The 25,802-nt window shown below is 37.4% G+C and overlaps 1 protein-coding gene across 1 annotated transcript in view; it reads right to left on the reverse strand.

The window, feature by feature from the left end:
• The window catches only part of LOC127654946 (integrin beta-5-like), a 42,668-nt gene that overhangs the window by 11,091 nt on the left and 5,775 nt on the right, over nucleotides 1-25,802 (reverse strand). Inside the window, exons 6-10 of the mRNA XM_052142522.1 lie at nucleotides 25,035-25,196; nucleotides 22,835-22,930; nucleotides 22,612-22,701; nucleotides 20,949-21,083; nucleotides 13,860-14,289 (exon numbers count right to left, since the gene is read on the reverse strand). Coding sequence (XP_051998482.1) covers nucleotides 13,860-14,289; nucleotides 20,949-21,083; nucleotides 22,612-22,701; nucleotides 22,835-22,930; nucleotides 25,035-25,196 — 913 coding nt within the window. The remainder of the gene's footprint in view (nucleotides 1-13,859; nucleotides 14,290-20,948; nucleotides 21,084-22,611; nucleotides 22,702-22,834; nucleotides 22,931-25,034; nucleotides 25,197-25,802) is intronic.

Genomic DNA, 25,802 nt, shown 5'->3' on the forward strand with positions numbered 1-25,802 from the left:
CACATAGCCATGCACCATTCCAAAACAGATGCAGAATACTCTTGAGATGTTTACTTAGAAAATAAGCCGAGTTCTCCAATGCAAGTTATTTCCAAAGGCTGGAAATGACCACAGTCCAAATTATTCCTTTCTGCATTCTTGAGTGTCTCTGCTCATCCCAGTCTCTTGTACGACTACATTTTATTTAAAAAAACCAAATATGAGAACTTTGTTTTTTTGTCATCCAGCCACAATCTCTGGTACTACACCAACTGTAAATAACTTTAACATGTGGGACATCCATTCTGCCATGCAAAGTTAAAACGCAGTAACTACACATTTTGTCCAAATTTAATTATGACAGCAATCTGGTCTTTTAGACTATGATATATCTATGATTATATCTGTCCTGTGACAGACAGGTTTGGCTCAACTCTGCTCAGATTAAGAGAAAATTGGCAGTAACTAGAAAATCCCAACCAAAATCAAAACAACTTTGAAGCCAATTTTCTTAGTTTCACTGTTGGTTTACATTCAGTGTACAAAATAATGTCATACATTTATTTGACATTGAAACAAATGATTATTTCAACATGCTATTATATTCCAGGACTACTGAAACCATTTGTTAATCACCCTGAACTAAACTCCAATTAGTTGACTGATATGCTGACCAGTGCTTCCTGTTATAAAGAACTTTTGACCCTCAGCTGTCCCACAGGAAGAGTAGATCCTTCAGTTCAAGCAACAGGAAAGACATTCCTCTTTAAATTATGACACCCCCGCTGATTGCCTTAGTTCTCTCCACTCAAATACTGTACACCATCCCTTTGAAACGTTTGGGTCAGTATGAGAGAGTTTGTGTCATGTGGTGGGGTCCAAGGACTTAACTTGCCCAAATATTCCCATTCCTCCTCAGAATCAGCTCTATGGTGTCACATCTATTATAAAAATGGGTCACTTCCCTTGCCGTCATCTTATATCAAGAGCAGACCATTGAACATTATACAACTCTACAAATATGAGGCCGTCCAGCTGTACTAAAATATGGAGTTGCCAGTAAAAGAAAACAAGCTCTGCTTGACTTTTCTTCAGGATTTTGGGTGACTGGATGCCAAGTAACCAAGTGTCACTGTAGTGACACACTGTTTGTGAAGTGTGTAATTTTGATTTTCAAATAATACTTTCTCCCACCCCAGCTAAATATGCGGAGTTAACTCAAATGAAACCATTTTAGGTGTCAGAATCACAAGGTAAACACTTGTGATTCTGTGGCTTTATCAAAACATTGCTGTTTGTTTGAGCAACCAATGGAAGATGAGGGAAGATGGAGCGTTTGGGAAACCTGTTTGAAAACAATCAATATTAAAGCAATATCAAAAGAGAGTGACAGATGGACAATACAGAACTCTTACTCGAAAAATAATTGAAATAAGTAAATAAATAAGTAGGAAAAATGAAGCACTGTCCCCCAAATAAACACACTTGTGTGTGTGTGTGTGTGGAACTACTTTCTTATGCCACAGATATGCCGTTGCTAGTTCAAACCATGCGCTCAAGCCTCCTTTACCAATTTGAAAACCACACTTTAAAACCATTAACGACAGCTTGTGCTGTTTCTATGGGATGTGTGTGTGTGTGTGTGTGTGTGTGTGTGTGTGTGTGTGTATGAGAGAGATAGAGATAGAGATAGAGAGACTGAGTGTGTGATTACCTGCAGCTGTTTGTCTAACTCTACTCCTTAGCTGTGATTTGATAGCATGGAGGACTCCGGTTTCATTCTTGTATATTTCTTGTGGAACTCTTATTTTGACACCGATACAGAATGCGTCTCTCCTCCACCATGTTGAAAGTTTACATCCTCTCCCAACTTGTATCAGGTAGGCGCCCTGAGCGTATATGTTTACTCCATTTTTCGTGACTCTCAGATGTGATCAGCAGTAATGTTGAAGCTGTTTTTTCTCAGCTATAGTGTAGCAGTAATCGGAGCGATCATAATTGAGAGACAATTCAGGTCTTACAAGTTTGGAACTCATTGAACACAAGTGGAGTGATATAAACAGTAAAGCATCCCAGTGCTGATGGTGTGAGCTATTAGCAATGCCTCTCGTCCAATCAGATTCGAGGACAGAAACTAACTGTTGTATGATTTGTAATAGAGCACAACAGTCTGGTTCCATAAGTGAAGCTCTCATTCATTTTCTCCATAGAATAACAGATTTTTAACAATAACATTTACACCTTTAAACAGGCCAACTGTGAAATCAGAGGTTGTTAATCGAGGGTATATGTTTCTGTTTAAGCCGACAGTGCACGCTATTTGAACCTTATGTTTAAAATATCGCACGTTCATTTGTGTTGAATGAAGCTATCCATGATCCTGCAGAAAAAGACCCACCAGTTAGAGAATCGCGGCCAACAATGCGAGCCAAAAGAGCTCAGAAGCGACCACCCAGCCACCCACCCATGATGCATTGTCTGCCATGAAACGAATGAAGCAATCGAGTCATCTCCCTACACTTTAAAACAACTTTCATATTTTTATATCTGAACATTTTGCAACATAATTTAAATATATTGTTTTTATACTAATAAAACTATTGATTCAAAATTGTAGATTATATGTTTCTACCGTTTTTTTATTCAGTTACGTCCTTCACAATGCTTTACAGAACTGTAGCTCCTGCCCTCATGGAATACATTAAGTACAGAGTCTTGTACATTAATATTTTCGTTCCAATCTTCAAATACTTCTGTTTCAAGCAGTTAAGTTAAGTTTAGGTTAAGTTGCTGGTGTGTGCTTTAGTGGGCTTTTTATTGGCATAGACAAAGGAACATTGGAATTGTGGAACTAAATGCATTTCAAAATAATGTGTGTGTGTGTGTGTCATCAGTCAAATACAGCATTTATTAAAAGATTCAGTTAGCAAACCATGCAATGTTATCACAGTTAAATTTTACGCTTGTTAGCTTTTGGTCTTGCAGACCGATTTCACATCAGAATTATAAAACAGTCATGGTTTGTGGTTTCTCTTTTGGTGGCAACTTGAAATACTATCTTTTGAATCTGAAAAAAAGCTTGCAAGAAAGCCCTGTAATCACCGCCCATGTGAGGAACGACCAGCAGGCTACAGTTTTGCTCCAGGGACCTTCTTACTTCCCTGTCTGAGCCATATTCAAAACTGCTGATGAAACAACCTCATATCTCAGCAGTCTCCATGTAAAGCCTCATAAAATACTTGTCACCACAGACTTTGGACATTCTTCCTTCCCTCTGAAAGAGGAAACAAACAAGTTCTGGTATCATGGTATAAATCAGTTTGATGGCGTGTGCATGCACAAGTAATACAACTTATGAGTAATTCAATTTATCTGTAGAGTGGAAAATTCAAGACACAATAAATACCTATAAAAAAAATCTATAAAAGGCATAACAAATAGTGAGGAGGACGTGGTCGGTCCGTGATGGAGCACGGGCAGCGCTGAATCAGCTAATCAGAGGGAGAGCGAGATAAGGGGAGGCCAGAGACACCGGTTTGAGAGAGAAACTCAAACTTTGTCTGTTTATATTTCTTAAAGTTAATTGTTTACGTTAATTTATACATTAAAAGTTTATGTTGATTGTTCAGCTGGTTCCCGCCTCCTCCATGCCCAACCTTTACCTGTTACGAAAATATTTTTAGGAAAAGTGTCTACAAATTAAAATCACACTGTCCCAAATTTTGAGAATATTAAATAACTTATATTGTTCCTCCTTAGGAACATGTGACAGCAGCAGCTCTCTCTGCTGTAATATGGACCACAAAGAACATTTTTCCGAGACACAATAGTAAAACATCCAAAGACACACAGTTGATGTTGCTACTGGGAAATAGGAAAAAAGGGATCTATAATAGAAGTCACACAGTTAACAGAATACCAGATTAGCTAGTTTTCACAGAGTGCTAATCAAAAAACTGATCTTATGAAGTGGGAGAGATTACAGCGAATTTGTCTGTCTGAAGATCTTCTGATTCTGAAGATTGTGACGTGTCCTGCCAGGGTAACCACAGGTGTAGCTCATCACATTAGCTATGTTCCAGTAAAGTTTGACAACAAGAAAGAATCCAAATACATTGTCTTAATTCTGTCTATTGTTAATCTATAGTTTTACCATTTAAAACCTAAAATAAATTGTGCTTGTGCTATATTTATTTAAAGTAAATTCCCATTAGTTTGGCGTTTTGTTTTCTAATTCAATGACATTCATACTTTAAGTGTGGCCTAGATTTCAAAATGTGTTTATAAAGACCCAGATAATATTTTCTTTACATTTAGACAAATAATGAGTTAAATGATAAAAAACAAACTAAAACTAATCAAAATCCGTGATACATTTTTGGATAATGAGATAATCCTTCGATGATGTCATCAAAGCATGCGGAACATCGGAAACCACCCAAATAAAACGTAAAGTTTATTGGAATTAAAAAAATGGGGCATTTATCCAAGAGATCACAAACATGGTTGTCTTCAGTTCCAAATTGCATATAGACTGTGTATAATATTTAGCTTCCCCATGAACTATTTAGCAGATATGAAAATTAATCTTCAGTCATATAAAAAAAAATCATTATAATTTAAAAGCATATGAATATATGAGTATCATATTGTGGGATATTCTAAAATAGTCTTGGAAGTATACACTATAATTCATGTTTGTATCAATTTCAAAATTAGTTCATTCTTTTTTAATAATTTAAAATATATTAATTTATGTCCAGAAGCGTTTGCCGCAGACATTCGCTTTCTGCATTGATTTAAAGTACCTGCTGTCAGTCTGCCCTAAACTTGAGACTGAGAAATGACTAATGGGACAATCCATTAATTGAAATCCATACTTTTTATTTATGCACACAGATCCACAGTGGACATTAAACAAGCCAAGTTGGAGTTTGTAAACTGCCGTCTGGTCTCATTATTATCTGCATACACACAACGCGGAAGCACAGGACAGTGCCGGTTACAGCAACATATCCACAAATATGACACGTTCCATTTAAATCAGAAATAGATATTGGAGGAACACGACTTAAATCTTAGCTTTTAAATTGTCACTTTTATCACGAAATACAAACAATACATGTTATTTTGATGCTCTTTAATGCTGTGAGACAGATTGCGGTAGCTGGTCATTCATATAGAGTGGGACACAACGCTCTCGCTCTCCAATCTACAGCATGAAAAATATCACAGAGTATGTTGAAAGATAGTACAACTTAATGAAATGTATCATCTCTAAGTGACAACCTAGCATCCATCTATTCTCTGCTATCTGCGTCACTATGCACATTAATATTTTAAAGTATTAATATATTTCTGTCCTTGCAATATGCATATTGCGATATGTCCATTGGTGATGTTTCGATAAATTCTATATATCGTGCAGCCCTAATTATTTCCATGTCATTATTTATATCTATATGGCACTATGTGCCATTATTTTTGTTGGAAGCATACAAAATCAACATCCTGAACTCCTAACCTGGAGTCTCCTAAAAAGTAAGGAGTCATTTGTCATTAGAAAAACACAGGCAATGCAAGTTTGTAGGCCAAAACATGACAAGATGCCTCTTAAAGTGGTGACAAAGTCTCGACAGTAAAAACAAAAGGTCTTTTGATGCCTAGTTGTGGGATCTGTTCCTTTTATGAGATTCCACAGAACCCAGCAAACCTAACTGTATTCCAACATTAGAATAAAAATAGCAAGAAGCAATACAATTTAATAAAATTATTGTTAAATGATTCCCACATGTTCCTTAAATTCGTGAGAAGCACATGTGACAGCTATTTGAGCAGAAAAATTATATTTAAGATAATTAGTGCAGTCAGAAGTTGACTCATGTGACTACAAGGGTATAGCAAATTACAGAGTAGGCGTACAAGATAAATATAGTTTTCTCTTGCTACAAAGCCTTTTGACGCCTTCAAAACAATGATAGGCAGTGGACAGTAAACACATTTTTGCTCAGAAAGCCCATCAAATGCACTTAGAAAAGCATATTACTTTTTAAACATGTACAGACTGGGCCTCCGTCACAACTATGTGGCTGCTCATTATAGAGGTTTCTGCCTAGGAGCAAAACAAGATGTTTGGTTTAATAGTGTAATTTTGCACTAAATACTGTTTAATGAACTAAATGTGGGAAGCACCAAGGCAAAGATAAACATTTAAAAGAGCTTGTAAAAGCCGCTAAACAAGTCCAAGATAAACCGCTTTTCCATCAAACATATAAAGAAGACAGAATGACAGCAGTGATTTGTTTGCTAGCACTGACTGATTGCTACGTACTGGTAAAGTGATGACACAATAAGACCTGAATGTGCTCTCAGATTCAACAACCACTGAATCTTCAGACACAACATAGAGATTACTACCACATTTTAGAAAATAATCCAGCTAAAATCATACTCGTATATATAATTACTAAACATAGCATCATATTTCATAGATTTAATGTAAGAACATTTGTAACGACCTATTCTAAGATTTCCTGGCTTTCATTGAAGCACACAAGATGCTCTTTTGGAATATTCTCAGATCATGCTGGGATAATTAGAGTGCATGATATCATTACAGCAAAAGGAGACATACCAAATGCTAAGAAAGTCTGAACTCATGGTAATTCATTTAAATGGTCAAAACTGATAATATATTTTCTAATAAATTCTAATAATATTCAAGTAAAAAAAGAAATGTAAACATTTTCGTTATCGGTTTCATACTTTTGAACCCCATTGTACGTATCTGATTGTAAAACAAGCTTTGCACAAGGTAAAAATACATCCTCTGGGTATACATCAAAACATTTTCACCAAAATAATTATGTTAATGTCACTCAAATATAACCTGCCTTAAGAGTCATGCATAAAATATATACAGTACATTACATAAAACCTTCTGTGTGTCTATACCTCTGATCTGACCTGAGAGAAATGAGCTTTTTCAACTTTCTAACATGAATGTACAAGGAACATCCATATATATATATATATATATATATATATATATATATATATATATATATATATATATATATATATATATAAAATTATTATTTATAATAACTATTTCCAAGCATGAATATCTATCTTATCCTAAAACAGAGATCTTCTGAAACATTTATATAAATGTTTGGTATTTAAAGAATGACAGAGCCCTCGGAGCATCATAAGAGAGACAGGAACCATGGGAGTCACTTTATTTGTTTGCATGCTAATCCAGTTCCCAGAGGCTCCCAGAGGATCTAAACTGGGTTTGTTCAACTGAACCTTTCATTTTCCTGCTGCATTGAAGGTTGCTTTTCAGAGAATATATATATATATATATATATATATATATATATATATATATATATATGAAAGATTGAATCAGAGTTCATCAAACTCCAATGGTTTCTTAACTACAACAAAAGAGTCCATTTAATGACTTTTATAAAACTATATAACAGACAAGTATGGAACATATGTCTAAATGATCATAAATGTTTCTGAATACTATATACTTACTTTGAACAAGATAACTCTAGGTTGTAATAACGTGTACTATTTTACATGTAACACATGTTGCATAAGAATCGTCTTGCATTCTAAAATCATTTGCATAAGAATGATGCGAATTGGGATGCAGGGTGCGTCTCGTTAGCCATAACATTGTTAAATCAATCAGTGGGACACCTGCACTTGCTTCTTTTTATAAAGAAGCGCAATTCGCGGTTCAATGTTGGACAGAGTTAGATGCCATCCTCCACCTGGAGCCGATTTCGGTACTTTGTTTTCAAAGCAGTCAATTTTGAAAACCCGACCTCGCACAGATAAGTTGAGGCGAATGGAAGAAGTAATTTTACGGCGGCATCAGACAGCTGAGGATATTCACATGAGTGAATGGGCACCAAAGAGTATTGGAGTAGATTTGATTCCTTTTGTAGACTAATTAAAACAAATCTAAACGAACACAAAAACACCTTCGTTTCGTTCTAATTGACGGAACCGATAGCAGAAATCATGAGCCAGAAAAACGTTTGTGGTAGAAGTTTTCATACTAGTTCCACACAACTTAACATAAAAAATGTCCCACCGCTGCTTGCAATTTTCATAGTGCCAAACGCCAGTAAGAACACATTATCACATATAGCATATTAATTGACTAGGCCTGTACTAACCTCAACAACAACAAAAAAAAACTACATTCCACATTCAACATTTTTGAGTCTGGAGAGCAAAAAGTCACACTATTTCTAGCTCTTGGTGTTATTGAGCGGTGGGAAGCAAAATCAGCAGCAGATGTGCAAAACAGCACTACAAAGCCAAGGTTTACTAGGGGCCCCATCAAAAACAATTCAATAGTTTTAACACACAGCTTTACAAATATTCAACATCTGAACAATAATGCATCTTCATATTGTAAAATACTGACATGGGGCACACACAACGTAAATTTTATTTTAATTAAAAATGAAAAAAGACAATATGAAACTTCCACAAGCTCTCACGCTAAATCCTTTCAAATCCCAAAAAGTTCCGCAGATTCAAAACTTCATGACAAATTCTTGAGTTGTGCTTGAAGGACTTTATAACAGCTGAGATGACTCAAACGAAACAACAGTGGACAGTCAGCCAGTCTTACATAGAGATCTATAATCTGCGCTTCCATCCCCTTAGAGATACTCCAGGCTGCTATCAGCACCATAGCAAGACCATGCTCATCTCATCTGACCTTCAATACACAGCTGAAGATAAGAGTAAGGGTAATTACAGTATATAGTCAATTATTTTTATGTAATGATGGCTTACCGACAGTTGTCCCAGACTACCAGTCAATGAAACTGGTAGTCCTGCTCTCTTCAGTCTCTTTCTTCTCACATTCAAGCAATATCACATGAGTGCTGTTGTAGTGAATATTAGCACAGTCATTAGCCGAATTACAGAGGCTGCAGGAAATCACAGTTGTGCTGAGATTCAGTACAGCAGCACAATTATTGAGTGATTTTACTTTTATACAAAAGCTCTATCAAAAATAAGTTAATATCAAGTAACTTTTTAGACACAATTTGGCCAGTTATTGTCTATTCTTAATTAGTGGTGCTTGCAAAGCATCACTATTGTAATCTCACATACTTATTATTTTTATTTTTATTTTTATATCTCCGTACAAAACTTCGGCACCTAACTCGTCCCGCACCGTTTGGCGTAGACCCACGAATGAGGTGTCAAATCAAACGGCCTATTGAGGACACGTGTGCTATGACTTTTATAAGCGATTCGACTTTTATAAGCCGAAAAATCCCATAGACTTAACATTGCGACAAATTTTGACGCATCACAGCTCCGAGCCAGGATTTCGCAGAAACGTGTCATTTGCTACATTTGAAGAGGCTGGCAGGCTCTGTAAGAGCATGCCTCAATATGGGGTAAAAGTTGCACCCCTGGGGGGCAGGAGCTGCCCAAAGTTGCCCCCATTGACTTACAATGGTGTAGGACGGACCATGAAATAGGCATTTTGTATTGAACATAGCTCTGGATCACAGTGTCATAGAGACAAGGGGGCGGGCTCATTTTACTCAGATGACCAATCAGTCTCTCGGGATCATTGTGAAGCTATCAAGCCACGCCCTAACAACAATTTAAAGCACCTTAGCAACAAGTCCCATAGACTTCTAATGAAAGACATCAAAGGGATATCTCCGGATAGAAGTGTCATAGAAACACAAGGGTGGTCTCGTTTGACTCGGGGCAGCAAACAGCCAATCATGAATCACCTCAACACTTCCTAGCCCCTCCCTACCAACCATTGTCGAGCACCTTAGCAACCAAAATCCATAGAGGCATATCTTCCATTCTGAATGTCACAGAGGCATGGGAGTTGGTTTATATCATTCATACTGACAAGCAGCCTTTGAAGTTTCACGATTGGCAGCTGCCAAGCCACTCCCTAGCAACTAAACAGAGTACCCTAGCAACCGTTTAGCTATAACTATATCTCTGCACCAGAAAATCAGAGAGACTTCTGGGTTGATTTATTCCAATCAGGATGGCAAGGACACTTGATAAGTATCACTACGGTAACTGCCTAGCAACCACATGGGGTTACCCTAGCAACAGAGTAACAAATCACATATCTCTGCATCAGAAAAACGTACAGACTTCCGGGTTGACTTATTTCGCTCGGGATGGAAAGGAGCCATGTATTGTATTACCTTGGTAACTGCATAGCAACCACACGGGCTTACCCTAGCAACCGAGTAACAAATCACATATTTCTGCACCAGAAAATCGTACAGACTTCCGGGTTGATTTATTTACGACCGTGATTTTTGTTCTTTTCGAGTTACAGCATGCTGTTTGACGAGTTTTGCCACGGCAAGCACCACTCACATTTTCTTCAGGAAATGTACCCATCTAGTTTGTTAACAAAAATTGTTCCAAACGTAGCCACAATGCAACACATTATTTGTTATAAAGAGACAAGGCCATGTGAATAAGTTCTTCCTCATCTCATCTGTACTCTTATTCACCTATAAATCCATGTTTAAGTAGACAGCAGAGGCTGCCCTCCACACCCATCAGAGGTCCGTTTTCTGTTTCTATTCAGTCTAACATTACAGAATAGGCAACAGAACACTTTGATCTGATGATCCAGGATGACCTTCACATCTTGTCTTGGCTTTATTTTGTGCTACTACTGCTATACAAAATACTGTTGTAAGCAACAGAAGCATCTACTGTCAGCTCAAACATAAATACATACATACATAGAGTACAGCTGAGAAAGCCATTTTAAAAGGCACCTCCATCAAACAGAAGTTAAAGAAGAATAAAGCCTTTGTCTACTTCAGGTGTGTGAGCAAAGTACTATGACCAATATTAAGAATGCTTACAGTCATTTTAAAGTAATGTTTACTTTTAAATGCTTAATTTTAAGTGGTCTTTAAAAGTAACCTTTATTATTTCAGCAATATATGGAATAATAACATTTATTTTCAGCCTACAAAGGGTGAACTTACACAAAGGTACACAACCTTTTTAATAAAAGCATATTCGTGCCAAGCTGTATTGTAGTTAGAGGTCACCGGCCATTGAACTTTCTGTAGTCATGTCCTGCTCACAATGCCCAGTGACCCCGTAAACAACTGACACAGGAGGAAGCTCAGAAGCTCCACCCCCCCAAAGGAACCGTTCTATTTATTCAAATTGACCTTTAAACAGGGTCATGTTTACCAAACTATATTCATCTCTTTCCACACCACACCACACAGCAAAGCTAAACATGCCTAATTCTTCACAAAGTATGAATCATGTTTGGACACTTATTTAAAGACCCCATGGAATTGTTTATGGGCAGCTGTGTTGACATATTTCCTATCATACATATCATAGGGCTCATCCCTTTTTTTGTAAGTAGCCAATAGCCTTAAGATTACATCAAAGCCATGACCATGATTTGCTACGTGCTATTGCTGGCCAGAAAAAGGTAGAATTAGGGGAGGGACATTCTCGTTATAGAGAGCATCTGATTGGACACAAATCTTTGAGTGCAAAATTAGCCAGAGTAGAAAGACCAAAATTGAGGGCATGCTTGGACATGCTAGGGCCGGTTGTGTTCCCACTGCCACTTCTGGGGCTTCATTGTTCCTCCAATGGCATTTGGTATGACAATTACCCTTGGGCCAACTGGTGGTTGAGGCGGGGTCAATGTCAAAGTCAAATTTGCCAGGTTGTGTATCTAGCGCACAACCATACAGGTTCAGGAAAAATGATGATGACAGAATTTTCTGTAAACGATCACTTTAGTAATGATAATGACACTGCTCTCTATTTGAAACAAGCTTTCCTTCACTAGAATAGTATGTTCAGCTTCGTGGCATATTCGTTAGATGTTAGCTCTCTGCTGATAAAATAACTTTGTAAGTTGCAAGGGAGGTTTAGGGTTCAATTTAACACTGAAAATGAAATCCGGTAGCTCACAATCTGCTTTTAGCAGGGCATAGCCAAATCAAAATGCCACAAAGTATGTTTACAAGGCATTTAACAAGTAAATGAACCCTACAGAGAACTCTCTCATCAACAGTTGTTTTTTCCCATAGCCATTATTAGCAAGTTTACAAGAATTGTCCCTGTTAATTCACCATGGCAAAGTGGTGCGAAAGAGCATAATTGCTCAGACTCATTAAGATCTCATTACTGCAGATGAGAATTGTTTTCCATGCCTGAGATAGCATATTCTGAGCAATACCACTGTAAGTACTGCTCTCAAAGTCCAGAGGCCTACTGGCTGGCCAATCACAACAAATGTCCATTTTGTGCTGAACCGGCAGTTCCTGCTGACTAAAGAAAAACAGAGCTTTATTACTCTTAGACCAGCCATTGTGTTCATGGATAAACAAAATGCAGCTTGTTACAAAGCTCTCACTGTGGCATGGCAGGGATGGATGTGGAAAGTGAGAGGGAGGGATAGGGAGGGATGGGGTGCCAGCCAGCAACTCTCCAGCAAGAACTGATCAAAAATGTGTACAGGCACAAATGTGGCATCCTAAGAGGCCTATTGGCAAGCCAAGTACGGATGTACCAATTGCCTTGAGACAATTGCTCTACCACTGCATTCTGAAAAACTAGGGCATGGACCATAACAGACTTTCACACTTAGTGAAACAGGGCTTTATACTGATTTTAAAGTGTTACAATTTGCACAAATTAAAGTTCTATCATTTACTCACCCTCATCTTGTTCCAAACCTGTATGACTTTCTTCAAAGGAACACAAAAGGAGATGTTAGGCAGAATGACAGCCTCAATCAACAACAGTGTTTTGGGGCCTGAAATCGCAAACTTTTGAAAATGGGTTTCATAGTGCAAGTTTTTGAAAACGATGCCATTTACGTCTCCGTGTAAACATAGAAAAACACGAAATTGTGAAAATTATGACGACATGCGCACGCGTATTAAGTGTTCAGAACTTCAAGAACTTCGTCCTTACCTCAGGGCGAACAGACCAACATGGAATCACCAGTTGGAGTCCTTAAAAAGGTGGCATGCTTTATAGTCCAGTGTCACTTGTAGTAATAAAGCAACCTCATTTTTAGTAATAATGCAACCTCAATACAACCTTCATTGTTTGTATTCACCGCTCAGTGAAAGAATGCTTATGTGCGCATGCACATAATGTTTTTTACAAAGTGACATCGCCAACTACTGGCCTGGCATGCATAATACAGCGTTTTAGTCGTTTTCACGGATCCGTGCGAGTGGGGATCCTTTTGACAATGTTGCCGTCTGTACGCGAAACTTTTAAAAAATGCAAAGGAAAAACGTTTCCGTTTTTAGCGCATCGTTGTCGTGTAAATGTACCCAGAGGCTGTCAGTCCCTAGCACTAAGCCGAACATCTCCTTTTGTGTTTCACGTAATAAAGAAAGCCATGTGGGTTTGGAACAACATGAGGCTTAATAAAGTAAAGGGCAGAATTTATATTTTTGAGAGAACTATCCCTTAACAGGATCCATCTTTAATCTTCGGCGACTACAATGCAATATGCAAGGTGGCAGGTGAAATGGACAAAAAAATCTAGAGAACATGGGTTGTGAACATTGGACATCACCAATGAGCTTAAGACAGTACAGTATCATTTTCAATCGTGTCAAATTAAATGTGGTGTCAACTCTGTTTAAGATTCATAATATCTACTTAACAATAATAAAATAAGCTCAAAACGGCAATGTTCTATCAAAGTGTTCAGCAAATTCTGATTATGAAATAAATCTTTCAAAGATGAAAGGTGGCAATCAAACGTTCACTTTGCAGCAATTCAAATCTTTCATCTAATCTCAGGTTCTGTGGGTTTGTCTTACTTGAGCAAAGTACACCCTTGTGCCGGGCACAGGAGAAGTCGTCACATTCGCAGAAGGGACCATAGATTTTGCCAAATTCTGACTCGTAGCACAGACACTGGTTGCAGCTGCATTCTCCGCGGCCGCTGCACAGCTGCTTACCCTCGGCCTCTCTGCAGACACTGATATGCTGGTGGTCCACCTCGCCCTCCTCACATTCACAGCGGGCTCCCAGGTAGCCAGGCTTACAGCGGCACATCCCACAGCTGTGGGTGCCGGCAGAATTGCAGAGGCTACTGCTGGCCTTTGTGTATTGCGTGCAGCCACAATCACAGCGATACTCCACGGAAACCTCTAGATGGTCTTTGAAGCCAACTGGCCTGATGGTAAAACTCTTCCTGGTACCTTTTGGAGGGCATCCTCGAGTGTCCACCGTTATGTTGAAGGAGACCTGAAAGAAAAGACATCTCAATTTTATTCAAACAAAATACAAAGTCAAATACTGGGCTATTTTTTTTTTTTTCTTCCTTTTAATCTTTGAGACCCCATAAAATCAAAATGTGTATTAGCTTTTGAGCTTGTGTTCTCCTAAAATGTGACAAGGAATTTTTAGCAGATATACACGTTTTAAATTGACAGCGTTTCTCTTATAGGCTCGAAAATATCGATTAGTCAACTAGCACTCATTGATTTTGTCCAATAAAATGTTCTCTAGAATGAGAATGTTCCTCCCCTGATACCACCTACATCTTACTAACAATAGCAAAAAACATACAAGCTTTTAAATATGCCTCGTCCCAACTTCCTGTTTCAACAGGAATTGCATTAACACAGGCAAGATAACGGTGCTTGAGTGATTTCATGGACAATGGGCCTGGAAAAAACAAAACTGTATTACTAACTACAGTCTTGACCGACACAAAATTGGCATCGTTTGAAAGCTTAAAAGCTCTACTTTACAGTGCATGCAAGCAATATGACCAAATCTGAACAAGTGCATTGAAATTTGCAGACAAATTAGAAGTGTTCGGTTTTTATAATTTATAAAAACTAATTTGCACTTCACATATTATTGTAATCAGTAAAAACATTAAACAGCCATGTGTCATGTTGTTGAAAAACTCTCAAAGAGAAGAATACAACCAGCCTTTTTCTTTTTACCTACAGACAAAATATGCCCGATTAATAGCCAAGTGCATATCTTTGACAAACATGTTACATGTAAACAGGTTACTTATTTGCCCCATTTTCGCTTAAAACTTCAAGAGAATAAAAAACACAGAGCATAAAAAAAAAAGAAAATCACATACCATTCTCTAGACGAGGTGATTATCTTTAAAACGAGCCCACACACACACATGCAACATAATCAAATACATAGATCATTAGATAATCCACAAAATACAATATGCTCACATCACATGATCTGCTACCTGGCTAAACACATGTTAGCTTTCCTGGATCAGATGACTTTATCAGAAATGATGTAGTAAGTAGTCTAGCATCATGGAATGCTAAACCAGTCGTATTAGGATTGAGATCGCTACAACCAGAGGTGGAAGTCATCCAAATATGGGTAGAAAGAATCATTCACTGTTATTACATATCCCACCACTAGATGGTGCTAACTACATAACACAGACTCAATGATGGCTCAAATGACACAGAATGGAACTTAATGAGATCTCGTTACTCATGACTGCAAGCTTTGGCGAGAGACTACCTTTAGTCATTGTTGTATTTGACTAAAGCAGTTTTTTCCAGAGCTAGCTTATTTACACCATGAAATATATAAGGTCAACTTGGTTCTAGTTTATTTGTGTGATTTTTCAGCAGTTTCTAAGGCTGAGAGTCTCAGAATGTATCAATCTATATCATTAAATTTTATAAGTTTTCTTTACAATGATACCAAAAACTTTCTTTCTTCTTCCAGTTATAAAACTTTAATATTGGGAATGCCACTAAAACAGGAAAACTTTAAAAACACCTTCAGAGCTTAAAGGGTAACTAAACACCTGCTCAGAGTCTGACTCCACCCACTAGAAATATTTGAAAATGCAGGAAAAGTGGGCAGACCCCGGCGGGGATAGAGGGAACGAACCGAGTGCGGGGCTGAGTGGGGGGGGGGCACCTGAGACTCATAGTGACGGATTAATTGACAGCTGCTGTCAGACTCTATGTTGTTGTTATTATTCCTCACACGGTCGCAAGACGACATGTACATGAATCTGGCGTGGTGAGCTGGAACCTGCTTACGTCAGCTGTCACCGCTTACGTCACGAAGTACCGCAACAGCCAATAGGAAAATTCAACTGCAGTAGCCACCGTTCAACCTGAAGAGGGCAGCACTCAGACGTTTTTACACCATATATTGTAGAATTAAAACACTTTATACACAAATGTCAAAATAATTACTTGAATCAATGACCAGTACTAAAAAAGCCCCATGCTTACAGATCATTAACTAAAAAAAGTTGGTTTAGGGTTTAGTTACCCTTTAAAGGGTTAAATGAGAAAATACCAAAGAGAAAGAGTTAGAATGATTACAGGTAACTAGATCAAAACAAGCAGACAGACGACAGACAGACAGATATACAGAAACAGTATTAAACAAAAAGTCTTAAAGCTGAAGTGTGTAACCTTTCGATGTTTAAATACTTTCTCCAGTCCCAGCTTCTTTAGAGACAACTAAAAGTTGAAAACTATAAACACGGTGTAAACACTTTGACACTGTAAAAATAGTTCTGTTTGTTTTGAATGGCCAATCAAGCCAGACACAACAAAATGTAATTGACCAATGGCATGAGTTTGGAGCGGGACTACCTGTTTGAATGAGCAACGGCAGACAGGGGGAATGTTCGACAAAGGTGTTTGAAAACCATGTTAATTTTTGCAATTTTGCATGAATTCTCTCAGTGACCCCCTAGTGACATGCATGGACTTCTCTTGGCTCTCTTAAAAAACAAAAAACACTTTGATAATTGATGTAGATCATACTTATCAGATTAATCATAGACCATAAGGACCAGATGAAAGACGGACTCCACCCTGATGATGAGTGCCCAGATGAAGGAAGTCCAAAAATAAGAGGCTTCCTTCACGCCTTACTAGCTAAGACTTGATCTACATGGTATTTATTACTGGCAAGATTGCTTTTGAAACACAATGCTTGAAGATACTGTAAATCCATTATGTAGTATTCAATTTGAGATCTAGTTTGATTTTCAGAAGGCAGCATCAGATTATAGTAACATGCAATGCAAAATTGCTTTCTAGAAAATGTGAACGACAGAAACTCACTTAATGTCTATCAATTTATCAAACCATTTCTCAGAGTTAACAAACTTCGTGTGTGGATTTTTTAGGCTTCCAAAAACATGTAGCCTGGCTTTTGATTCAGAACTGCCCAGGGGAAACAACAAGCCCAACTTGTTGAGTTTGAAAGCTTTGAAGTAGCATTTTACATGAGTGAGTCCAAGGCCTTTACAAAAAGCTGAAAACCTGGCCACAGTGAGTCATAATGACGTTGACGGCCTAGACAGGAGGCTCAAATATCTCCTAAAACTGACAAAAAGTTTAACATGTCAGGTTACCATGTTAGGTCCTTAGTTTTATGGCAAGTGGGGGACTATTCTTATTTTAAATGCACTGGTCTCTCTACAACTATGGAATTGCCTTAAGGAATATATAGGCCTAGAGTGTAAAAATAGAAATTATTGTAGAAGACTTGGCAGCAGCGGGATGTTTCATGCAGTAAAGTAAGACAATTGATAAAATATGCAAAACCATTTATTCTTGTCCCAGTTAACTTTTTCACTTTTTAACTATGCATGTGAAAATGGCCTCTGTAAGATCCTTGCATGTCAACTAGTTTTTAAAGGGGTTGTATCATGTATTGTTCTTATTTTCTCCCCTTCTGTCCATTTTAGAATGTTATCATCTTTGTTTTTCACAACCATTTTCCACTCTCCCTCTCAAACATTAGTTTGATGCTGTGCCTTTAAGAAGTATGACTTTCGCAAATTGTGAATTTTGTCACTTTACTTAAAGCATACCTAGTATATTCATTATTATTATTATATACCATATTTAACAAATATATATAATGCATTATAACTTCTGCAGATAAAATTGGATGTTGCTTGTCTTATAATGCTTTATACTCTAAGGTATAACTATGAATAGGCATTATATTATATACAAGTTTTATAATGTTTTATTATTGTTTTTACAATTATGTATAAGTTATAACATATTATAAGGTGTATCATGAGACATTAATAATGTATTATAATGACTTTACAATGCATTATAAATATGGGCTTTATAGAAAGCATTACCGAATTTCCTTTATGAGGCAATGAACTGCAGAATTGGATTAAGCAGACATGTGAGTCACGAGGACATGCCATTGGTAAAAGAAAGGCAGACTGCAACAGCAAAGATTGACATTATGCAAGGATGAGACTTCTGCTAAAAATCAAGAATTGCATGTAGATCCAAATTCATTGGGCAAAACCGTATACTGCTAAATTATCAAACATTTATTCAAGATGGGATAGTCAATTATTTACATTTAGTAATTATCCATGATTTATCCATTTCTTGGCATATTTACCATGGATTCATTGGCTGCAAAAACATGTGACAAAGTCAAGCCATCATGGCATAGATGAGGCTTTTCTTTGAGAGCAGTAAAAGTGCTGACTAGGACGACAATGTATCAGTTGGTGGAGCTTGTTTTCATAGTCTGACTCAGTGTCTGAGCATGCAGAAAGACTGCTATAATACTGACTGCAGGTATTAACATGGAGACGGTCTGCTAGTAGCAAAACTACAACTCCACATGCAGAACTGACTGCATGCTAGGCAAAAGACCTATTTTGCAAATGAGGGAATATGACACTATGCTGTAAACCCAACAACAAAGCAAATCTAAAGCAATATCAAGACCTTATACAATCCAATGCAAGATGACTTTAAGGTTTGGGATCAGTTGCAACAAAACCCTTAAGTACACCCAAAAATAGTTCAGCAATAAATAAAAATATAAAATAAGAACTTTGTCATCATTTACTCACCCTCATGTTATTTCAAACCTGTATGACTTTCCCGCATGGAACACAAAAGATGTTAGGGAGAATATTCCGTCATTGCATGTCCCCACCCCCCCCCCCCATGCAATAAAAGTGAATGGTGACTGAGACTAAAATTCTGCCCAAAATCTCCTTTTGTGTTACACGGAAGAAAGTAAGTCAAACAGGTTTGGAACAATGCAAGGGTGAGTAAATATTTTTTTATGAACTTTATGACAAATTATGTCAGAATTTTCCTTTTTGGGTGAAATATCCCTTTTAGAAACTGCACAGTATTAGTAGTAATACTCTTCCAATTACAACTAACTGTTGTTTGAGGAGTTTGTTGCAACATATAACTGAAACACAAGTGGAATCACTGCCCCTAAATGTACATGTAGAAAAATGCCCACAACAAGCAACTAAAATTAAAACAGTTAAAGTTCAAGCAATTTAAATGAGAGATTTCAATAACCAGGAAGCAAATTTGCATTACAGTTGTTCCCATATTTGGACTTCAGTGAGCAAAGCTTTAAAAATCCAAGGCAAACCAAGTCTATCCAAAAGTAAACTGATGTTTCCTAGGACACCAGCCAGCTTAATATAGGATTAGATCTATCTGTTATGTATGGGACATTTTAGTAGTCTCTAGGGGCCTGAATCCTGCTTCTGTTAAATGGAATTCAAGCTTAACTTTAGAATCTGGGCTAGCGCCTCGGTATCTAAGGCCCGTGTTTTTTTCACAGCTCCTCACCCAGAAAGAACTCTGCACTATTGTGTGAGGCCATTGAAATTTAGCGCCCAATCCCTGCTGAAGGACTGTGAGTGACACATGGGATTCTGTGCGGGTTGTGTTCCCCTTTCTAAAGACAAGATTGGCAATTGAGCACGGTGTCACAAATTCCCTTATGGATGAGACAAAAAGGCAATGGGCCTATTGGATCGTCCAGTGAACATTGGGTTTCTTCATTCATTCTAGGCATTCAGTTCCCTTCCACTCTGCTTGGATGATGCTCTCTACATTCACTTGCTAAATGAGAGATTGGAGAGCTCTGGATAATTAGTTGAGGGTCAGTACACTGTATGGTGATATGTACCAAGCAGTCCTATAGATCTTTTACAATGACTGCATAATTAAGAATGTATGGGATGTCTTAAGAATCAAACAATGGGAATCTACAAATCATCAATTAACCATGTGAAATTCTGAGTAATAACACACTCATACATGCACTATTCCTGGCGACTTGTGTATTTGATATGCACAATTTGTCCCTATAACTTCAGTTTGCTATCTCCACAAGGTCTCTTTAAGCTCTCTAATCTTAAACCAAATTCCCAGACATAGAGTGGTTGAGACTAACTAAAGGCATGAGACTGCAGAACATGATATGCTATACTCAAAATTCTAAACATTATAACTCAAGAGATATATATTAGCGTCACAACAAGCAGTGCTAAACAATATTGCCACAAAGCATGAATGTCTTTCTGTCAAAGGAACAACATGCTTATTAGATTTACAGGCTTGTCAAGTATTACTTGCTTTAACAATTAGACCTATTTTTAAAATGGTCAGAATGAGGCTGTTTGAAATGCAAGGCAATCTGGCTCAAATTCTGCCTCTTCTGTAACTAACATGACCAAATGTTTGATTCCTCTTATGTAATTACCAAAAAATGCACCAAAAAAAAGGTAATGCACTGAAATGAACTTCTCACATTCTTTATATTACCCATCTTTTGCAGTCTTTCTCAGTCATCCACTTTCACTTCTTTAAGGATAGTGAAAAAAATCTGCCCTTTTCATTTCCAGGCCAGTGATTAATGGCAAATTTTGCTACATACTATTCTTCGGTTCCCTTTTAGTATTGTGCAGAAACAGGATACGGATATCTCAAAGTATTATGTGAGGCAAAAATAAGACACATCCTAGCCTCTAGCTAAAGTTTGGCTGCAGGCAGAGAGACAGAATCTGATGTGGTCTATATGAACAATTGTTGTGTGTAAATATTTGATAAGTATTAAGTACTAACAGTGTCACCAATTTTGAGGTCAGCACACTTGCTGAGGCCAGTCAGGGGCTGGCCATCTTGGCAGGTGGCAGTGAAGGTCAGGCTGAGATCTTCAGGGTGATCCCACACGTTTAGCTCAACTTTCGACCTGATGTTCTACATGATCAGAGAAGAAAAAAGGCAAACACAAAACACAATTGTCACTGGAGAATAATTAAACACTCAATGGTTTTAAAGAAGAATGAGATGTTCCAAAGGGGACATACTTATACTAGTATTATGCTTTTCAATAGTAAAATGACATATCTTTCATTGTAATTTTGGATTACTAAAACATACCCAAAATAGATAATATCTGTAAAAGTTATCGTAGCACTGGCACAGTGTATTATATACTGGTCGAACCAGAGACTATTTAGCAGAGACAGGGCACTTCTGTTAAAATTAATGGGAGAAATTGGAATGCCCAACGGTCAAGGGATGTAGAAAGGAAGTCCCGCCTTACATGTAAAAGAGCCAATCACCTTTTAGATACAGACATCACCTGTCAATCAACCCGAGAATGCACATTAGCTATAAAAATGTTTTTTATGTAATCTGAGCTTTACTGTCTTTCCCTATTCAAGTAGATAGAAGCTGCACTTTTGTAACTGGAAATAGCTTCCTCGGAGAGTTCCAAAGATGGACGCCAGTGGACTAACTTGCTAGAAAGACTAGCAAGACTTTGTATGAGCTGACAGTCAGAAATATAGAGAACTAGTGCAAAGAAATCAGGCTTGCGATTTGGTCAGAATTCGTAACCAGTTTTAAACTGATTATTTAAATGCGTTAATATCTTGGGAAATCTCCCTAATGTTTTTATCTAGTTTTCTAATCAGTGTCCCATGAATGTTTTTCAATTTTCATCCTATGACCTTATGGCTAAGGTCCAGTGGATATTTCTACTTTCATTTTTTTTTCATTAAATCTAGCTCTTTAATAAAGGACCGAAAGGAAAATGTATGCTTATGCACACAAAAACAACTTGAGCCGTAGAACATAATTAAGAGTCCATTTCCTGGACCACAGCACTCCTTTTACAATACAGAATCAAACACAGAGCATAAGATCTTAATCATTATAAGAAACACCAGACTATAACGCTTACTAACTTAGGTAAATAAACGGACCATAACATTTAAAGTTCTGCATTGACCAAAACATTATTATTATTTGCTAATGTAATCTTAAGATCACATAGTGACACAGACAGCAACAAAGCAATGTTGTTTTTCTAAAACTTCAGTTTTCTAAAGAAATCTGTCATTTTGACAGTTTATGATACTAAAACTCATGTGGTGTCCAATAAAACATACTTTGAGTGTGATGGTTATTTGTGCTGTTTTCACCAAAGTATTGTGATAAAATATCAGTGTCTGACAGTTGCCTTACCCTGAAATGTGTTGACCACATTGCCTGAGTGTGATCAGAGGCCATTTTGAACACATTTCATAGTCAGGCAATATCACTTTACATCACAGGAGGCTAGGATCCACAACATTGGGATACACACACATACTGCACTATTTACAGGGTACAAAAGCATGAAGGGGTCAAGAAGAGTCCACTTTCTTTCATGTGCTATTGTTTTTCATAGACAGCACAAACAAATCATTTCACAATAAAAGAGATAATAACAACTTACGTTGTATGCATTGACAATTAGCTGAATAATATTTTTGGAGTCTTGGTCCAAAATCTCCACAGTAGTCCCAGGAATCAATGCAGTGAGGTTCTATTGGTAAAAGGTTGATGAGAACAGGGACTTAAAACACATTAAATACAAAACAAAAACAAAATATGTAAAAATGTATATAGAACAAAACAAGAACATCTGGCAAATACAGCTTATGATGAATGCAAGCTACCTTATAAAGAACATAGTGCCTTTTGGTCACTGCAAAGATGAGGAAAATGTTGTTTTCAGCCAGTTTCTCTCCAAGTAGAGCTAGTGAAGGGTAGTCCTGCAGAGAGATGCACCCATGTGTCAGTAAGATTAACTTATTTATTCCCTTACTTCCTGCAGGACTATTTCTGTAGGAAAAATTGTGAAAGGGAGTCATCACTCTTCGATTTCCCTCCATGGTTTCCCTTATCCTTCCCACTAATTTCCTCTATATAGATCTACAGGCATTCTCTGCTACAAAACTGCCTGAGAAACCAAGGAGTTTGCATACAATTACTTAAAAGTTTCCTCACAGGAATAGATTGCAACAGTACCCACCCACTTTTTCACCCATCCGTGTTTCGGAAGTATTTTCCCCATTCGTTTCTTCCATAGACTATTTATAAAATCCTTCATAAAAGATTTGTAAGCCATGAACCAAACAAAAGACAAAAGGTACAAGGCTGTGTACTTATCGTCTTTCATGAGGGCACAGACTAATCCCATGAAGCACTGCGAATGATGTCATTGAATAAAATACGATGGGAATATATAAAACTATTGATTTTAGGTTGTTGATTACAAGTATAGAAACAATATATTTTAGGTTTATTGTAAAATATTCCGATATGTACAAGTAGTTTAAGGGTGAAGGAGACCACCTCGATTATGTCCTTCACAGTGCATCAGGGGAGTGGATCGCCACTCCGAGGCACGTTTCGGAGGTTTGATGGGCGCGGTTATCTGATTGGTGGATCTTTCTCTGCTGTACCATGGGTAATGTAGTCGTTCACCATGACTTCTGCTATCAAACATGTTTTTTTAAAGCAGATGGATGGCTTCAACTGAAGCATATACAACCTCGTAGCTCACGATAGGTCTGTCTTTGAAAGGTTTATAAGTTATTGTTGAAAATCAATTCATCTGTGGGATAAATTAATGGGATTTTTACTTCCGGAACCGGACTATAATGTTTCTCATAGAAAGTATCAAAGCAGTTAAGCACATTTTTTTAATTCTTCATGTGAACACAGGGTAGACGGAAGCTTTGCGTGATTGCAAAATTATCAGAGAATAAGGATTTACATAGGAGTTTGCTCCTGCACGCAAACCAATCATGTGCATCATATTCTAAGTCTTCTGAAGCCATTACTCATTATCTTATTACTGGGGTCAATATGAACTGTCATTGCATGGAAAGACCTGTATAAACATTCTTAAAACAAATTCTCCATTAGTGTTCCACAGGTTTGGAACAACATGAGGGTGAGTAAATAATGGCATCATTTTTGGTTATACTTCAAACTCTTTAATGTTAAATCCTACTTTGCAGTAGATGGCACACACTGTTTTTGTTTGTATCTCTGCTATTAGTCAGTGCTCTAAAAACACTCTGCTTTGGATGGAGCCCAAACTCCACTGAGAGACAAGCACAGCATATGTTCTAGCACTTTCACATAGACGAAAAAAATATTTAACCCAGTTTAGAGCCAAAAAGTGTTACGAATATCCAAGAGACAAGTATCACAGTCAAAGAGAAAAGTGTGCAAAAGCTTTTTTTGTTTTTAACTGACTGTAAAGAACAGAAATGTTATTAAAAGATAAATGATTACATGATAAATGGATTGTGTGGATTTCGTCTTTGGACACTCAATGTAACGAGTCAAACCAAACTTTTACTCTCAACAGCAGTGAAAAGATCTTGGAACTGAACTTCTTCCCCACTAAACTGCACAATCACTGGCAAGTTAGATCAGAGCATTTACCAACCAGTCACCAATCACAGACTTTTTTTAGGCACAAAGCAAGATATTTGGTTGCTTTCCTCTCATTGTAGTGGAGGACTGCATGTAGAATAAAAGATCGATCTTGGGATTTAAGAATCAATACAGAGATCATTCAAAGGAAGATTGCGATGCATCGGAAAATGTATATTTTTACCCAGCCCTACTTTATAGCTGACAGGAGTTAAGGATAAGCAATGAGGCATTAAGTACCTTTCCATTCAAATTATTTAGAGCTCTGCCAGGCAGACAGCCTATAGTTAAGTTACCCAAATAAATTTAAATAAAACAAAAACATAACATGTGGTCCTAATGTGTCTCCACAAAAATGTTAGTAACATTAGCCATTTAAATTACACATTTGAAGGAGTTCTGCAGGATCAAATGTGGTTTTCTTACCATCTTGTTTGAAGCACTGTACTCATTTTTGTCATTCAGGTGACATTGTCCATCATGAGGGTGCACTAGTCCACCGAGCTTGCCGTCCAAAGCAAAGTGTGGGACGTCATCCGTGGCAAACACCAGAAGATGATAGGCCTCCTTCCTCCAGCCAATCCTCTCCTGCCACAATGAGATGCTTCCTTATGTCAGTCTTCATCTCCATTTTGTAATGATACCATGTCAAGTTTATTATTATTGTATGCGAATAATTGTTATAATGACTATTAGTAGTGTATAATTGTTTATTACATATTTATAATATGTATTACTGAATTAAGAGGCAAAATACAGAGTTGTCTGAATACTTATTCACATGGTAAGTAAATTACCAGTGTTTTTTCAAAACACACCAATTCATTATCAGGCAGGCTAGCGCCTTTGGTGTGTGAATGTGAGTGTGGATGGGTGATTGGGACACAATGTAAAGCGCTTTGGTAACCTCTAACGTTAAAAAAAAGCGCTATATAAGTGCAGACCATTTACCATTATCATCTGCAAGAAACAGATTCACATCACCCAAAAATGCTGGCGTGATAACCAAAAATCAAAGGATATCACTTAGAGTAGATACATTTGACACAGGCAAGCTATCTCTAGTCTCACCATGAACCTAGAACAAGAACAGTTCCTAAAATAAGAGCACTGCATAATGGATAAATGGCCAAGGCTCTCATTCAGTGTAAACCACAACATTTCATTCTCTCAAGCATGCTATGATTGTGCCTT

This window comes from Xyrauchen texanus, chromosome 14 (assembly GCF_025860055.1).
Source record: "Xyrauchen texanus isolate HMW12.3.18 chromosome 14, RBS_HiC_50CHRs, whole genome shotgun sequence".
Taxonomy (NCBI): domain Eukaryota; kingdom Metazoa; phylum Chordata; class Actinopteri; order Cypriniformes; family Catostomidae; genus Xyrauchen; species Xyrauchen texanus.